General features: G+C 39.4%; 1 protein-coding gene across 1 annotated transcript; it reads right to left on the reverse strand.

Moving 5' to 3' along the window:
* Positions 1-476: 476 nt before the first annotated feature.
* On the reverse strand, positions 477-14286 carry OTOP1 (otopetrin 1). Its single transcript, XM_042053702.1, has 6 exons — positions 13949-14286; positions 8424-8560; positions 5602-5660; positions 3528-3658; positions 1592-2538; positions 477-1235 (listed from the first exon to the last, which is right to left on the reverse strand). Exons 1-6 carry the CDS (start codon positions 14232-14234, stop codon positions 1065-1067), a joined length of 1731 nt encoding a protein of 576 aa, XP_041909636.1. The 5' UTR covers positions 14235-14286; the 3' UTR covers positions 477-1064.
* Between the last annotated feature and the right edge of the window lie 287 nt (positions 14287-14573).

The following is a 14573-nucleotide window of genomic DNA, read 5'->3' on the forward strand; positions in this document are numbered from 1 at the left end:
GGCACCCAACTTTTCACTGCTTTCTGTGAGAATTCAGGGAACTAAATACCACAGGGATTTGAGATTATATTCTCATATCTTGTAAACCACACTTATAAAACTCTCAGCCAAAGACCCTCCAGATTTCTAGAGGCTTCAGCTTTGCTTTACAGCATCTCTGTATGAAAACATATGATCATTTTCCAGCTAGGAGACTGATCTACAACGAAATTAGCAACTCATTAAAAAATTGTACAGGGAATACATACCATTCTGGCACTGGCACGCATATATCTAAATATGAGCTGTAAGACTAGTTTTTTCTCTTAAAACATTTCAAGAATATTTGAATAAAGAATTAAGTAAAAGGATTAACTTTATTTCTCAGTTATGTCATAGAGTAAATACAAGACAATTAATAGAAATATATTTTATCAGAAAAAAATTATGTACAGCATGATACCTAATCATACATGTTACACATCTGGATTTTTTTTTTTTTTTTTGCTATCTATGACTATTCAGAAAATAATAATTATATATTGATTTTCATCAGTGATATGGAACTTTAACTCCCACACCCCAAATTATCTAGCAAACATTTTTAGGTTTTACTATAAAAAAACCCCACAAAGCTAGGAATAAAGAGTTGGAGTTTTCCTAGTATCTCAGGAGAAGCTCTTCCTGGGATTTTCTTTTCTAAGTCATACAGAATTTTTTGTAAACCCCTATCATGAGTCACAATGAATGAAAACAAATCCATACAAATTATACAGAGAACAAATCCCAGATGACTAAAACAAAGATTAATGAGATTAACTTTACTATGTAGTGTTAATCATATTAACACTAAAATGATTCTGAACAGTGTATTTATACAATAACACCACATATATAACAAAACAAGTGGAAGGAAAATAAAAAAATTACATGCTATTAGCTGTGGTCCCATCCTTAAAAAAAATTATTGAATCTTCCATTTATTGAGCAGATGCTGCATTCACTCATTCATTCATCCACTCCCTCAACTGTTATTTGTGTAATTAATTATTCAATCAATTGTTCACTGAGGGACCGTATATGATCTACGTTTTACAATTGACCTCAAAGAGTGAGGCAGCTGAATGCATCCGATAGAAAATAGAAAAAGGCATCGCAAGGTTCACAACAATTATCCAGGGTTCAAAGCCAAACACTATTTCTTCTAGTCCATTGTCATATTCCGGGCGGCACCCAAATGCCGGTGGTATCCACAGCTGCAGGGAAAGAACGTGAGGCCAATATTAATCACCAGTGATACAAGTCAATAGCTCTTAATGACTGTGACTCCACCATGCTGCAAATTGGTTTCAGAAACCCCTAAGTAATCCCTCCCTGTTGCCACTGGAACATGCTGGTGGAAGAGGGTTTCTGCTGCTGCTATAGTTTTTGGACCGTTACTGATAGGAGCCTTCCGTAATCCACATTTAAATAAACTTTGTTCCCCAAAAGCATATTCACTTCTTCCAGAAGTAAAATTTACTGCCTAGAAACTATGGAACCATGCAAATTTAATATACTTATCAGACTTTAAAGAATGGGAAGCTTGTGAATTACACTCAAAATGTCTTACCGAAAGGTTGCAGAGGAATAAAAATGCAGCGATGTTCTTCAAAATTCTCCTCTTGTTGTTAGTAACTGAGTTTCTACTGTAAAATGAGAAATCTGAGGCTGAGTGCATGACCAAACTATTGTCCTGACTCGTTTCTTCTTTGGCAACACCAGCACCATCATTTTCTCTCCCACAGATGCTGCCCTTAAACAGACAGGGTACGTCGCCACTGTCTCGAGCAGCTCTGCCATTGTAAACCTCTTTGTACAAGGGGGTGAGGGACAAAGTGCTCCCCCTAGATATGGTCACTATTCGAAGAGTTTTAATGTCATCATTCACCTTTTCCTGCTCACGGTGGATGGATTCAATGATAAAGAGATTCTGAATATATTTCTCAATAATAACCAGCACAGAGTAGGGCAGGTTATACCATGTGTATTTGGGATGACCTTGGGCACAGATAATGGCGAGGATCGAGCCCCAGGAGAGCAGCCAGGACCCTGCAGCTGTGCCCACCAGCAGTTCTGCATCCAGTTTTCGAGCAGGATTCTTGGAATTATCCAGCGATCTATCTTCCAGTCTGTAGATGAGGAGGGCGACAATTCCAGCTGTGCACATGAGAGCCAGAACGAAGATAGCATGCAAGTAAAACATAGTGAGGGCTAACTCGCTTTTGATTTTCGAACCTCCAATCTGAATTAAATACACAACAACTATGGCTATTGTGCTAGTTAACACCATTAGTCCAAAAATCATTCCAACAGTTATGCCATGGAATTTGAAAGGAGTTTTGTTTTGCTGGTGGTGCTCAACTTTGCGGCCAATGTTCTTCCACAGGACATAGAGCATTGTGGATGCTAGGATGTGGTACTCTATATTAAAGGGATATAGGTAATATATTCCTTGAGAAAATATCGAGCAGAGAGTTGTTGTCGTGCAATTGCATTGAGGTGCATGATCATCTAGAACTAAAGGAGGAGAGATTAGTTATGTGCATTATAAAGATTCCTTAAGTGAATAAATAAAACAAAAATAAAATAATGAAACACAAAAGGTAAGATTTCAGTCAAACAACACCCAGTTACCCACCTAAGAAAAGGCCCCTCTTCCCCAGCCTTCACTGGGCTTTGAAAGTGGAACACATCCCCAGCAGTTATCATAGAATGGCCTGGGTTGGAAGGGAACTGCAAGATCATCTATTTCAAACCCCCCTGCTGTGGACAGGGAACCTTCCACTAGACCAGGTTGCTCAAAGACCCATCCAACCTGGCCTTGAACATTTCCAGGGATGAAGCACCTACAGCTTCTCTGAGCAACCTGTTCCAGTGTCTCAGCCCCCTCACAGTGAAGAACTTTTTCTTTATATCTTCTGTATTCTAAATGTTCGTATTCTAAATTGTTTTGCAATCTAAACTTGCACCATCTCACCAATGGAGAAAATGGTTAATAATTTAAAAAACCACAACACCGAGAGCAAAGTCCTTGTTTTGTAAAACAGCACTAATGGATAATTTCTATCCCTTTGAGCCGTCTCACTGAATCCTGTCGAACCACAGGCCACATGTAACCACTCTCCCGGGAAAGATTTGCAAGATTATCCATGCTTGGTTTTTTATGAATAACTAATAATAGTAAACTCTCATTTTACTGCTGCTATGTTAATTTACTTCTGTGATTTAGTAATAAAGTGGTTCCTTAGTGATGTTCCTCAGTGATGTTGTTCTTCATAAGAAATGTTCTCAAAAAATCCATTTGCTTGGAACTTAGAAGAAAACCAGTGCCTTGATCCCATATATGATAATGATCATATAACATTTTCGTATCAGCTAATTATCTTTTGCCCGAGAATGACTGTTCTGACATAGTCATGAATGACTCAGCTGACTCCTATGGTGACAATATTTTGTATGAGTGTGCTAGAGCAGGAATTTCAAAATGCACCAACCCTTTTGCTTACCTATAGTTATGTTCCCAAAACCAAGCGTGATTAGTCTCTCCTTATGTTCATTCAACTGATGTTTCGACTCCGTTAACACACCATTTGTCCACAGCAACAAATTTGTGAAAACAGAATGGATAACACCAAACCTACAAAATAAAGTAATTATTGAAGGAATCTGCACAGACTCCATATATATCTCCATATATGTGTCTCCATATATGTGAAATGAAATGGATTAACTTTCTGTGTACAAGCTACATGGCGCTATTTATTTGTCGGTGCAGGGGGAGGGTTGAAAAATCATCACCGATCTCTAAAGGTGTTCTACAGTCACTGAATATCAGACTTTCAAAACTTTACAGAAATACAATGCATTAAATGGCCTAATGTATTAAACTATTAATAGGATGCTTTAACTACTTCTTATTCTCTCTTATGTGATGGGTTTTATTATTTGGGCTGGACAAGCTTCATGTTAGTGATTGAACAGTCTGAACAGGATTTTTTTGCAAACTGTATTTCACAGCATTCTGCAGTGCTCCTTCACATTCCCTTTGTCTGATCTTTCTTCCCAGATACCACTGCCTTCTCCAACTTCTAGCCCATGAATTTTTATCTCCTGGAGAGAGCTGACGCTAACAGAGGGCTTTATTCCATTCAAAGAACTGGTACAAATGAGGGTAGGTCTCCATGCATTTTTGAGACTCCTGGCCTCTGACAAGCCATTTCAGCCTGGTGAAACAGAATGGTATTGGAGAAAGAAGTGTATTAATGGTTCTGAAGTTCCTAATAAAATCCAGGCAAAAATGTTCTCCATTGCCAAGCACTCCCTTTTTCTGAAGAAGGCCGTGTTATCTCTTTCTCTTTCCTAGGCACAATCCTTTCACTTATGCTCTACCAGGTGTTCTCCTGCACCCAAGGCTGTTCTTGTTTCTTCACCAAGAAACAGTTCTTTATTACAACACTGTTCTCAGTGATAAACTTCCAGTTAGAAATTTTTAAAATGTACTTATAAACAGCTGACATTGCAAAGCCTTCTGTAATCACTGTCTTCCTGAGCTTGGAGTTTGAACACTTACTCAAGAGAGCAGAACAAATGGACAACCTTCACCATAGATGGTGTTTCTGAGAAAATTCATTTTACCTCCTATAGAAACTGGTCAGATCATTGATAACTTTAAATAAGTGCTTTGAAAATTACCATGTTTGCTTACTTATATTCTGTGTACAGACAGATGAATATACATTAATCCATCTTCTCACAAAACCAGCAAACACTCTGGATCTGATTTGGTATGTAGGATACCACCATGGAGGGTGTGTTTCCAAGTGCACTTGCACAGCTGCATCTGCCACAGCTGTGAGGTGTGGTTGACATGCCTGAGGGATGGGATGCCAGAAGGACCTCAAGAAGCTCAAGAAGTGGCCCCATGGGAACCTTATGAGGCTCTAAAAGGCCAAGTGCAAGGTCCTGCACCTGGATCACGGCAAGCCCCAGTATCAACACAGGCTGGAAACATTTAAGGCCAGGTTGGATGGGCCTCTAAGCAACCTGATCTAGTTGAAGGTGTCCCTGCTTATTGCAGAGGGGTTGGACTAGATGACTTTAAAAGGTTATGTCCAACCCAAACTATTCTATGCATCTAATACCTAGTATAAAAAAGATGGTTTCCATAAAATCAATATAAAGTACATCAGATACATTGCATTGACTGCAGGCTGGTGATGCAGATTCCCTTTCAGTAACTAAATAAACAAAACATAATATAGTGCATAGTCTTAAAACACGTACATAATGTTTCCTTCTTAAGTGACTCTGTGGTATTATATATTGCCATTTTCCTCTCTCATGAGAAAAATATATGTATTCTGTCACTATTTTGTATTACAAAATATCAGTACAGTTTAAGTAAGGTTAAATTGAGTTCCTTTATATTTAACTCCTCTATTTCTTTCTACTTAATGCAATCAAGAGGAGAATCAATCTCTGTATATTTTTACGGTCCCTCATACAATAAAACTTTGGTGTTAAAGCACTGTACAGACCTGCACCTATTAACTTGCCAGATGAGGATCAGATCCACTTTACCTTTCAAGTGTTTTGAAAGACTGGATAACATCCTTTGCATGACACCACAGAAAATACACCTTAATGGAAGAAACACAGAGAAATATCATTACACTAATGAGCATATGTAACACTCAGAAGGGAACGTGCATCTGTAGATAGCATACCAACGTTTAAAATTTCTGATGATTTAAACAGAGGCAGCTCCATCTCCACACATGTGAAAGAGCTCATGATTTCCTGTGGTATTTACACAGAACCTGAGGTTTCTTACATGAAACATCAGTGGCTTAACAGTAGAAAGTCTAAGCATCACTCAGCAAAACGTATTTTCCTTCTGTATCTAAAAAGACATTTATTTCAATGACAAATTAAATAAAGCCACTGGCTGTGGATAGAGGTATGATTGCTGCTGGGCATGGTGATGCTAAGTTTGAATAATTTTTTAAATATATGAAATTCTATGGAGGGAAAGAGATTAATGAAAGGATGCCAGACTTGACTAATAAAACAACAGATGCCCACGAAGCATGAGAAAAGTTTGAACTAACTGCCTGAGAGACAACCCCATTAAGAACACAGCAGTTGCAATCAAGGATAGTGCAGAAAACTCAAACAAGGAATAAAAGAGAGAGAGAACAATAATGAGTTAGCAAGTCAAGGGCAAAGAGGAATAAAATTAGAACTCTCTGTTTCTGAGAGCATAATGGAGACCTCAGAAAGAGATTGCTGCTGATACAAAACCAAGTGTGGATAGGTTCAAGAAGAACTATACCAGTATTCCTCAGGGATGTTAGGGTGACGCTGGGAGTCTGTTTACTCCAAACAGTTCCTAGGATACTGAACTTGTCAGTAGGTGAACTATCAGAGAAAGAGTCCTAAGATTCCTCTTAGAAACCTGCCTGGTTTGGTGCTCCAGAAAGGGTCTGAAAAGTGGTAAGAACCTTGGATTCTTCTTCAGCAGTCAGAGTAACTGGAAGCTCATGTTACCACAGCATCCATTATTGTAGGGTGCTTCCACAGCCACTGTTGTCTGAGGCATTTAATGTGTAATTTTGGAAAAAGATAGACAAATGCAGTTCTTTATGGCCCAGCTGTGCTACTCAGGAATAACAATTCCTCTAATGAAACATTTATCAATGAGAGGAGTGGCCGCTGTAAAATCCCAGACGTAAAGACTGAAATATTTCATGTAGGCTTCAACTGAAATCATATTGAAATTACCTTAGTCTCTAATACCATGTTCAATTTCCCTTCCTGGGATAAATGCAGTAAAATCTGACAGCAGATCTGAAACCATTCTTCAAAACTTATAAAAACGTAAGTTTTGAAGACCTGTTCAGACACAAGATAGTGGGAAAAAATAGGAAAAATCAGTAAAGAAATAGCATAAAATCCAGTTTTCGCTCACAGAACACTCATTGCCTCCAGGGGACTTCCACCTGCAGGGGAACATAATGCACAGCCTGCCCTGAGAGGGCAGGTATGTGTTAGTTCATATATGGGTGCAGAATGTATATATATCAGGCTTATATCAGGATGCCTCAGATACATATCCTGTAGAAAACAAATCCTTTGGTTTCTTTGATTGCTCAGGCTAACATTTAAGTGTTCATTATTTTAAGCTCTGTAGATAATAAATTCAGTGACACTGGGTGATGTAACATTTAAATTAGAATTCTTGTTGCCTTTGTTCAGCATCTTTATTCACCATTCTTCTACACTCTAGTTCATGGTGGCTGGAAACCTTGTCAGCTCTGGGTCACTGGCTGTAAAGAAGAATGCTGTGTTCAGATCAGCAGGGCAGAAGGGCTTAATTTCATTGGTTTGTTTTCAGAGTTAAAGCAAAGAAGTTGCAAGACATGGAGAAGGGATATTACAAGAATGTGAAATTAAGATTACTTCAACCAACTCAGAATTTCACCCTCAGAGAAAAACATAGATGGGGTGAGAGTTACTGTTTAAATTTCAAAGCTTTTTTTTTTTTTTTAACTGTTGAAGAAAGAAAAATTTAGGTTGTTCAAAAGCTCATTTACATGCAATCACAACTTCTAGAAAAAACTTTCTTTTCTTTCTGAATGACTTAAACAACTTGGAAAATTCAAAACAGTGCCTGGCTATGATTGAGTATGTCAGTTGAGTGGTTTTCTCTTTCCTTCTTCCCTACAAACCTGCTGACAGGGGTTCAGAGGAGTTAATGTGAGAAACAATCAGCTATGGAATGTCACCATACACGGTAGACCCAAAGCCTCATAACAAACAGGCAGCTGGAATATTTCACAGGAGTCACTTACTATGTTTGCTACTGTGCAGCCACTGATAAGAATAACCAAGTTCTTCTAGAAGGAATATCCATGTTCATTTGTTACAGGAAAGTTGTGCAAGTGTTTTAGAATCAGCTAGGAAGGGTTTTGTCCCCTTTGACTTAGCATGCCTAGACCTCTAACCACAATGAAACATCAGGTTATACAGATTGAACTGAACTTGTGTGGCAAGTCCTACACACAGAAACAAGGGAATGGTCTTTAGCCAAGGTACTCATTTCAGCCTGAAAATTCTGAAAATTATGTATATAACTGTAATTTTTAAAAAGGCCACTTAACTTCAACTCCAGGAGAGCATTTTTTGATTATTCAGTTTTTCAAACCCATGTGAATTTTATGGCTAAGCAACTTCAGGTTGCAAAGCTTGAATTTACTATACATGCACAAGAATTTAGTCCTCAAAGGTGTTCTGTGATGTGTTTAAAAATAAAATTGGCATTAAGTCCACTGATGACAAGACAAAATATGTTTTTGGTAAGAAATAGAGGTTAATATAAAACTGCAACCAGCGACTTTTACCTGTAAGATGGTGTGCACAGCATGTGTAACAGGAAAAATGCCTTCAGTTGGTGATAAACAGTTTGAAAAATCAATATAATATCCAATTTTAAAGGAGTCCAGAATTAAAGTAATCACTGCAAATAATGTAATCCCACCTACAAATGAAAAAGATATTAGAAAATTTTAATGTATAGTTACAGTGTCTAGAGACCATTTAGGAGAATGAAAGTTGATCAATATCTGTGTTCTTGTTTAGGGAAATAAGGGTAGATCAATGCTCACGAAGATAATTGACTCCATGAAATAAGTGCCTCTAATTCATGAAAGCCTGCCCAGTACATTAAGCAAGGATATCTCTGGACAGTCCCTGCATGGCCGGTGTGGAGTCACCAGCCCTGCACTGACCAGGACATTCAGCACCTTGCAGAGTGCCCAGCTCTGGGCAGGATCAGCTTCCCAAGTGACAGTGGCACTGAAGCAGCCACACAAAGCATGAACTACTGCCCTGGCAGCCCCACAGCAAACTGGGCAGTCCTGGGCAGCTGAACAATCCCCTTACAGTCTCCCAGCCCAAACCTCCAGTGGGAAATAACACAATCACTCGGTGTGCCCTCCCCATGGCTCAGAGGGTCACACTTTAACCCAGAGACCACAACTACAATGAGCTGTATGGTTTATTCTCCTAGAAAGGAACCAAAGCATCTACATTTCACACTCACACAAAAATATCCTAATATACTACTCTAAATAGCCTAAAGAACTTTGAAATACATTTCCCCTTGTTTATTTTTTTAAATGATTATTATTGGGTTTGTACCTGCATGACTAAGCACAACTGGCAACAAGATTACTGAACCAAACTCCAAGGCCTTAATTTCCTTGGTTTTGGTTTGTTTTGAGGGTTTTCTTTGTGGATTGGGGTTTTTCTAATTTTTTTAGGTTTTTACTCAAACAAGCTTTCCCTGGATTTAATTTGGACTTACTTGAATGAAGACTAGATAAAAATTTATTCACGGACCTTAACCAGACCTTAAGATATAAACCAGCATCAGTATCTCAATTGTTCTTTGCAATTCCTCACAGAGTAAATAACATCACTAGTGTTGACTTTGAAGAATATTCATCTTTTATAAGAGGCACAACCTAACTTCCATATAAGTACCACATGTTCCACTTGACTTGTGACAATAAAAAAAGAACACTAAAATGAAAGTTCATTTAATTAATAATACCTTTATTGTCAAAGTTGCAGTGATACAAAGTAAGTAGAAATTATATAAGCATGCTGTAATTTTGTTTATTATTTCATTGACCCTTTAAAATTAAACAAAAATAGACTTCAGAAACCTTTTTAATCATAAGGGTATGAATTCCAGTAGGATTTTATGTTTCTGTTTTACAATCTCTCTATAACAAAAACAGTGTCAAATTACCAGTTGAGTGTAATTTCTACCAAGAGCTAAAAACTTTTGCTTTAATATTGCGAAATCTAAAGCCTCAGATCTGCACTTCATGCATGTGCATAATCCCATACAGTATGTTAACTTACATTTCTTAGGTCAGCTAATTTGTATTCTAACACATGTAATGGGACTAGAGCCCACATTTAAATAGATGTGTCATTTTCATTATGTATGAAAGTAAATGTTACCACAAAATGTGAAGCCATAGGCTACTCTTGAGATCAAATTATATGTTTCCTTCCTTGCCTAAAGAATTTAAATAATTCTGAAATAAATTAGAATTGCTAGTTCTGAAATAACTCTGTCTGAGGTAACTAGACATGCTCTGAGCAAGATGTTAGACTAGATGACCTTCAGAAGTCCCCTCCTAACGGAATTATTCTATAATTGATTATGTGATTTATGGTTTATTTAGAAATTATGCAGGAAACCGCCTGTTTGTCTGAAATACATCATCTTGAGGGACTTCACATGTGTTATGATTGTTTCAATAAGAAGGCAAAAGCTATCTTCTGAAGTAAAAAGATATAAATCACTGTCTTCCAGGGACTAGAAGACTTTATATGACTCTTTTGATGTTAGATTGTTTCATTTATTCAAATGGTCACTACATGCTTCTGACAATTACTCAGGTGGTAATACAAGTGTATACAAGGTGTCCAACATGCTTATTTATGGGCTTCAAAAGAGAATGATTGTGCTAATTTGCTTAGTCAAAAGCCAAAGCACAACCATAATGACCATGCACATGGTATGTTAATAGTTTTTTTGTTAACATTTTGTGATGGAAACTTCAGTAGTATGTGCTAGTACTAAACAGACACCAGTAATTTCAAGGAAGATAATTCCACTGCTTAGCTATTTCCATTTGAAATTTTAAGAAATGTGAAATGATTGCGACTGAGTGCTGTTTCATTATTTTTCCTTTTTGAACATTTGTTGAAACCTGCATATCTTAAGGGATTAATAATAGAATTTTCAATATTGCTAAGTGCTGGCTCATTTCTTCCTACTAACCATCAAGAAGAACAAAAACCATAATGACACAGTTGCACAAATACTACTCTCACCTTAAAATATTGTTCAAATAATTGGCAATCCAATGCGGGCAGTAAAAAGATACAAGTTGAAGTCTGTCGAGCTTTTTAAGTTGACTCGTTGTCAATATTTTAAACAGAAGCTGTGCTGATAAAGAATGTGATAAAATAAAGCTGGTTGTGAGGCCAACTGATTTTTGTTTTGAGTTCTCTGGCTCACTTCACTGAACTTTCCCAAAAAATGATCAGAGAGCTTTTCCTAGCAGGAGACCATACTTAGGGGAATAACTTTTGGGTAAGTCAAGGGAAGACTTCCTGAGGTTCCCTGTGGTTATTTGGGTCAGGATAACTGTGTTGTATTAAAGACAGAGGTCTCCCACAAACTTTTCCCACATTCAGACTAGGAGTGGTTCTTGGTCAACCATGCAGGCGGGAAGAACCGAGCTCAAGGGTTCACACAATTGACACCTTGGTGCAGAAAAGCTTGAGGAAACCTTCCTGTGAGCAATTATTACAAACTGATCATCTGTCCTTCTAGCATTGCTAAACATGTACAAGGAGTCAGTTACAGGAGGTTTTTGTTAAATCATTCCATTTCAACATTTGTCAGAGCAAAACGGTCTAAGTAGGCAATTGCCACCACTTTTACTAAAATTATATTCACAGTTTGAAAGGATTCGTGAAAATACACTCATTTTATACTGTTTAATACAAGGACATTTGCTCTCACAATTACAGCAAGGAGATGTTCTTCAAAAGTAGCTGAGAGCGCTAGCAAAAAATTGCAGAAAGCTTTCTGTGGAAAAACTCAAAAAAATATGTCTGTCCCACTCCACCCTCCCCTTTCTTTTTGGACTTTTAATCTTTGAGATAAAAGATTTCTATGACAAAAGCACTGATAAAGAGGAGGGCAAGGGGTATCTTGGCAGAGGAATTGCCACCTGGGTTTTTCCTTAGCTCAAATAAGTTTTCTTTTACCAATAGAGGATAAAGGAGTTGTACAGACTTGTTGTAACTACAAGAAACTCCCAAGAATAGGAAAGTGTAGGTCATTCCCTAAGGGCAAATTTGTTGAATTGCAGCCTAGACATCCAAGAGAAGCCATGGAAGCCGCACCACTTGAGAAGCCAGTACAAAGAACCATCCTGTGCTGGTAAAAGAAATGGATAAGGTAACCAGCAGTTCAATCCAGGATCTTATTTCTAAGTTTCTGTGACTCCTTATATTCTGTAGGACAAATGAAATGCTGTGAATGCGGCGCCAAAAGAAAGAGGGCAGGGGATCCTGCTATACTTACCCATGCTAGGCAGTATTTATTCCATATTTAGGAGGGGAAAGCTACCCTCTGTGTAACAAAAGCATAGCTTGGTCCAAGGTAGGATCAAATTAAGCCTTGCACGAATTTCAGGAGATTGTAAGCCACATAAGCTAATAAATGAAAAATGCCTGAGAGATGAATATTGACTTGGAAATTATTAAATAATCAAGAGGAACAATTCAACACTTGGTATGTGAACTCCATTCATTTCAGGAAAGAGACTACAGACCATGGCTGTACATTAGACATTAAAAAAACCCAGGTTTTCTGTCAGCAGTTCATACACAAATGTCAACAGTTGCAAAGAAAATAAACAATACACAAGCACCAAAATTGAGAACAAACTACACTTCCACAGCACAACCTTACTTTTCAAAATAATCAGGTGTCAGGTGTTCTTGGAATTTTCATTTAGATACTTCATTAGCTGTTGTGAAAACTAACTGTTGTGTCATTGTTAGGAATGAAACATTGTTAAGAAGTCAACATTTTATGGAAAAGTTTTCTTATAACATTCCACTTAAATACTTTCTGATCTGTCATTTACAGTGCTGAGACTGAAAGAGGAAGAGGCTGGTAAACTGGGGTTGCCTATTATTCCACAAGCACTGATGTATGCTGTTTCTTTTTCTTGGTACCCAGAAACACAGCATTCCTGTCACTACGACTCTGTGATGTGCTCCCCAAACACCTTCTCTCAATATACCTTTAGATCCTCACTCTGGTATGCACCTGACTCTGCAGACAAGGGCCAGCACATCCCAGCACTACCCTGGCAGACTTGCATACTTTTTTTGCAAGTGAACGGTCATTTTAGATTCCTTGCTTAACTGCTTTATGTTCTAATCTACAAACTGATCTGGTCAGGGATTTTATTCTCTTCTGTCTAAGTCTAGATGTTTCTTGTAGATAAAAAAATGCTGCTAGCAAGGATTTTCTTGCTATTTTCTAAGTCTGTGAGAGACTTTTCTCTCTCACAGAAGAGGTAGCAGAGCTATGTAAACACCCAAGCCACCTGCAACCTTGAAAAGTCTTGTTTATGGTATAGTAGAAAAATATTTTGACAATGGATGTTTTAGGATTTTAGCCAATCACCCCAAGGGGTGGCTGGTCCTTTGTCCAATTAGACTATGAAGAAAAAAGTCTATAAAAGAGTTTGTAAAATAATTAAATAAATCAATCTTGCTGCACAATTCCTGCCTGCTGGATCTTCTCTCCTCCTCCTCCCTATGGCTGCGGGACATGGTGATATACCCTAGGGCCCAGGCCTGCAGTAATAGTTTCTAAAGCATCACTGTACACATATAAACAGGAATCTCTGATATACATTGGTATAGAGAGCACTTGAGGACCTTTCTGACTGGAACTCCCATAAAGTAAGTTGCATTATACCATCTGGAAAAGGTGATAATTGCCTCTTCCACTGGCTGTATTTCATTTTTCAAGTTTCACCAAACCAGTCTGGTAAGGAAAAAAGGCTCCAGAGCTTTCAGCACTATAAATGGTAGGTTGGAAAGTGAGGATGTTTAACAAACAGCTTCCCCATGCAATCTCCTCGTATGTTCAGCTTATGCATATATTTACTTTAGAGTGCACTGCATGTGCATTCAGTCTGTGATGCCTCCCGGTAGGGATGGAGAGGGTAACAAAGAGGTAGCAGACACAGGTGATGGCACAGGTGTCTCTTGTGCAGTACCATCCTTTGTGCCATCGGCCCGTACTTACACTTCAGCCAGCGGGCTCCGGCGTGTGTGTCCTTGTCCCGGATCAGCCTCCTCTGCGTGCAGCTCCTGCAGAGGTACCACAGCATCCACAGCAGCTGGATGAGCATCAGCGTGATGAGGTAGGAGAGCAGGTGGCTCTTGCTGATGCCCACGGCATGCACAGCCCAGGCGAAGGTGAGCAGCAGCCCGGCCAGGAAGAGGTTGATGCCGTACTGGCTGCTGAGGATCTCGGCGTTTTTCTGCGGGTAGCTGCTGCCCACCGCGGGGCACCCGGCGGCTTGCTCCATCTCCCACGCCGCCGGCCAGGTGCTGCACCAGGCGGTCCCGTTTCCCCCGGGGAGCCCCAAGGCCGCCGCTGGCCCGGCCCCCATCGCAGCGGGGGCGGAGCGGGACCGCCGGCCCTGGCCGTGCCGTGCCCGCGGGCGGGGGCTCCCGGCTGCCGGGGCAGCCCCGCGCTCCTCGCTAGGGGAAAGGCTGCTGAGGCTTTTGCGGGACAGTCTTGCCTGAGGCTGACAGCAGCTGGGGTCCGGACCAGGGTAAGGAGAAGTCACTCGGACGAAGGTTAGTCCGGAGCCAGGCAGTCATGTTCCTTGCGGAGGGGCAGGTGAGCCCTGTCCGGCTGGCTC

This window comes from Corvus kubaryi, unplaced genomic scaffold (genome assembly GCF_017639235.1).
Source record: "Corvus kubaryi isolate FWS band 111438036 unplaced genomic scaffold, C.kubaryi_AGA036_p1.0 split1-131, whole genome shotgun sequence".
Lineage (NCBI taxonomy): Eukaryota > Metazoa > Chordata > Aves > Passeriformes > Corvidae > Corvus > Corvus kubaryi.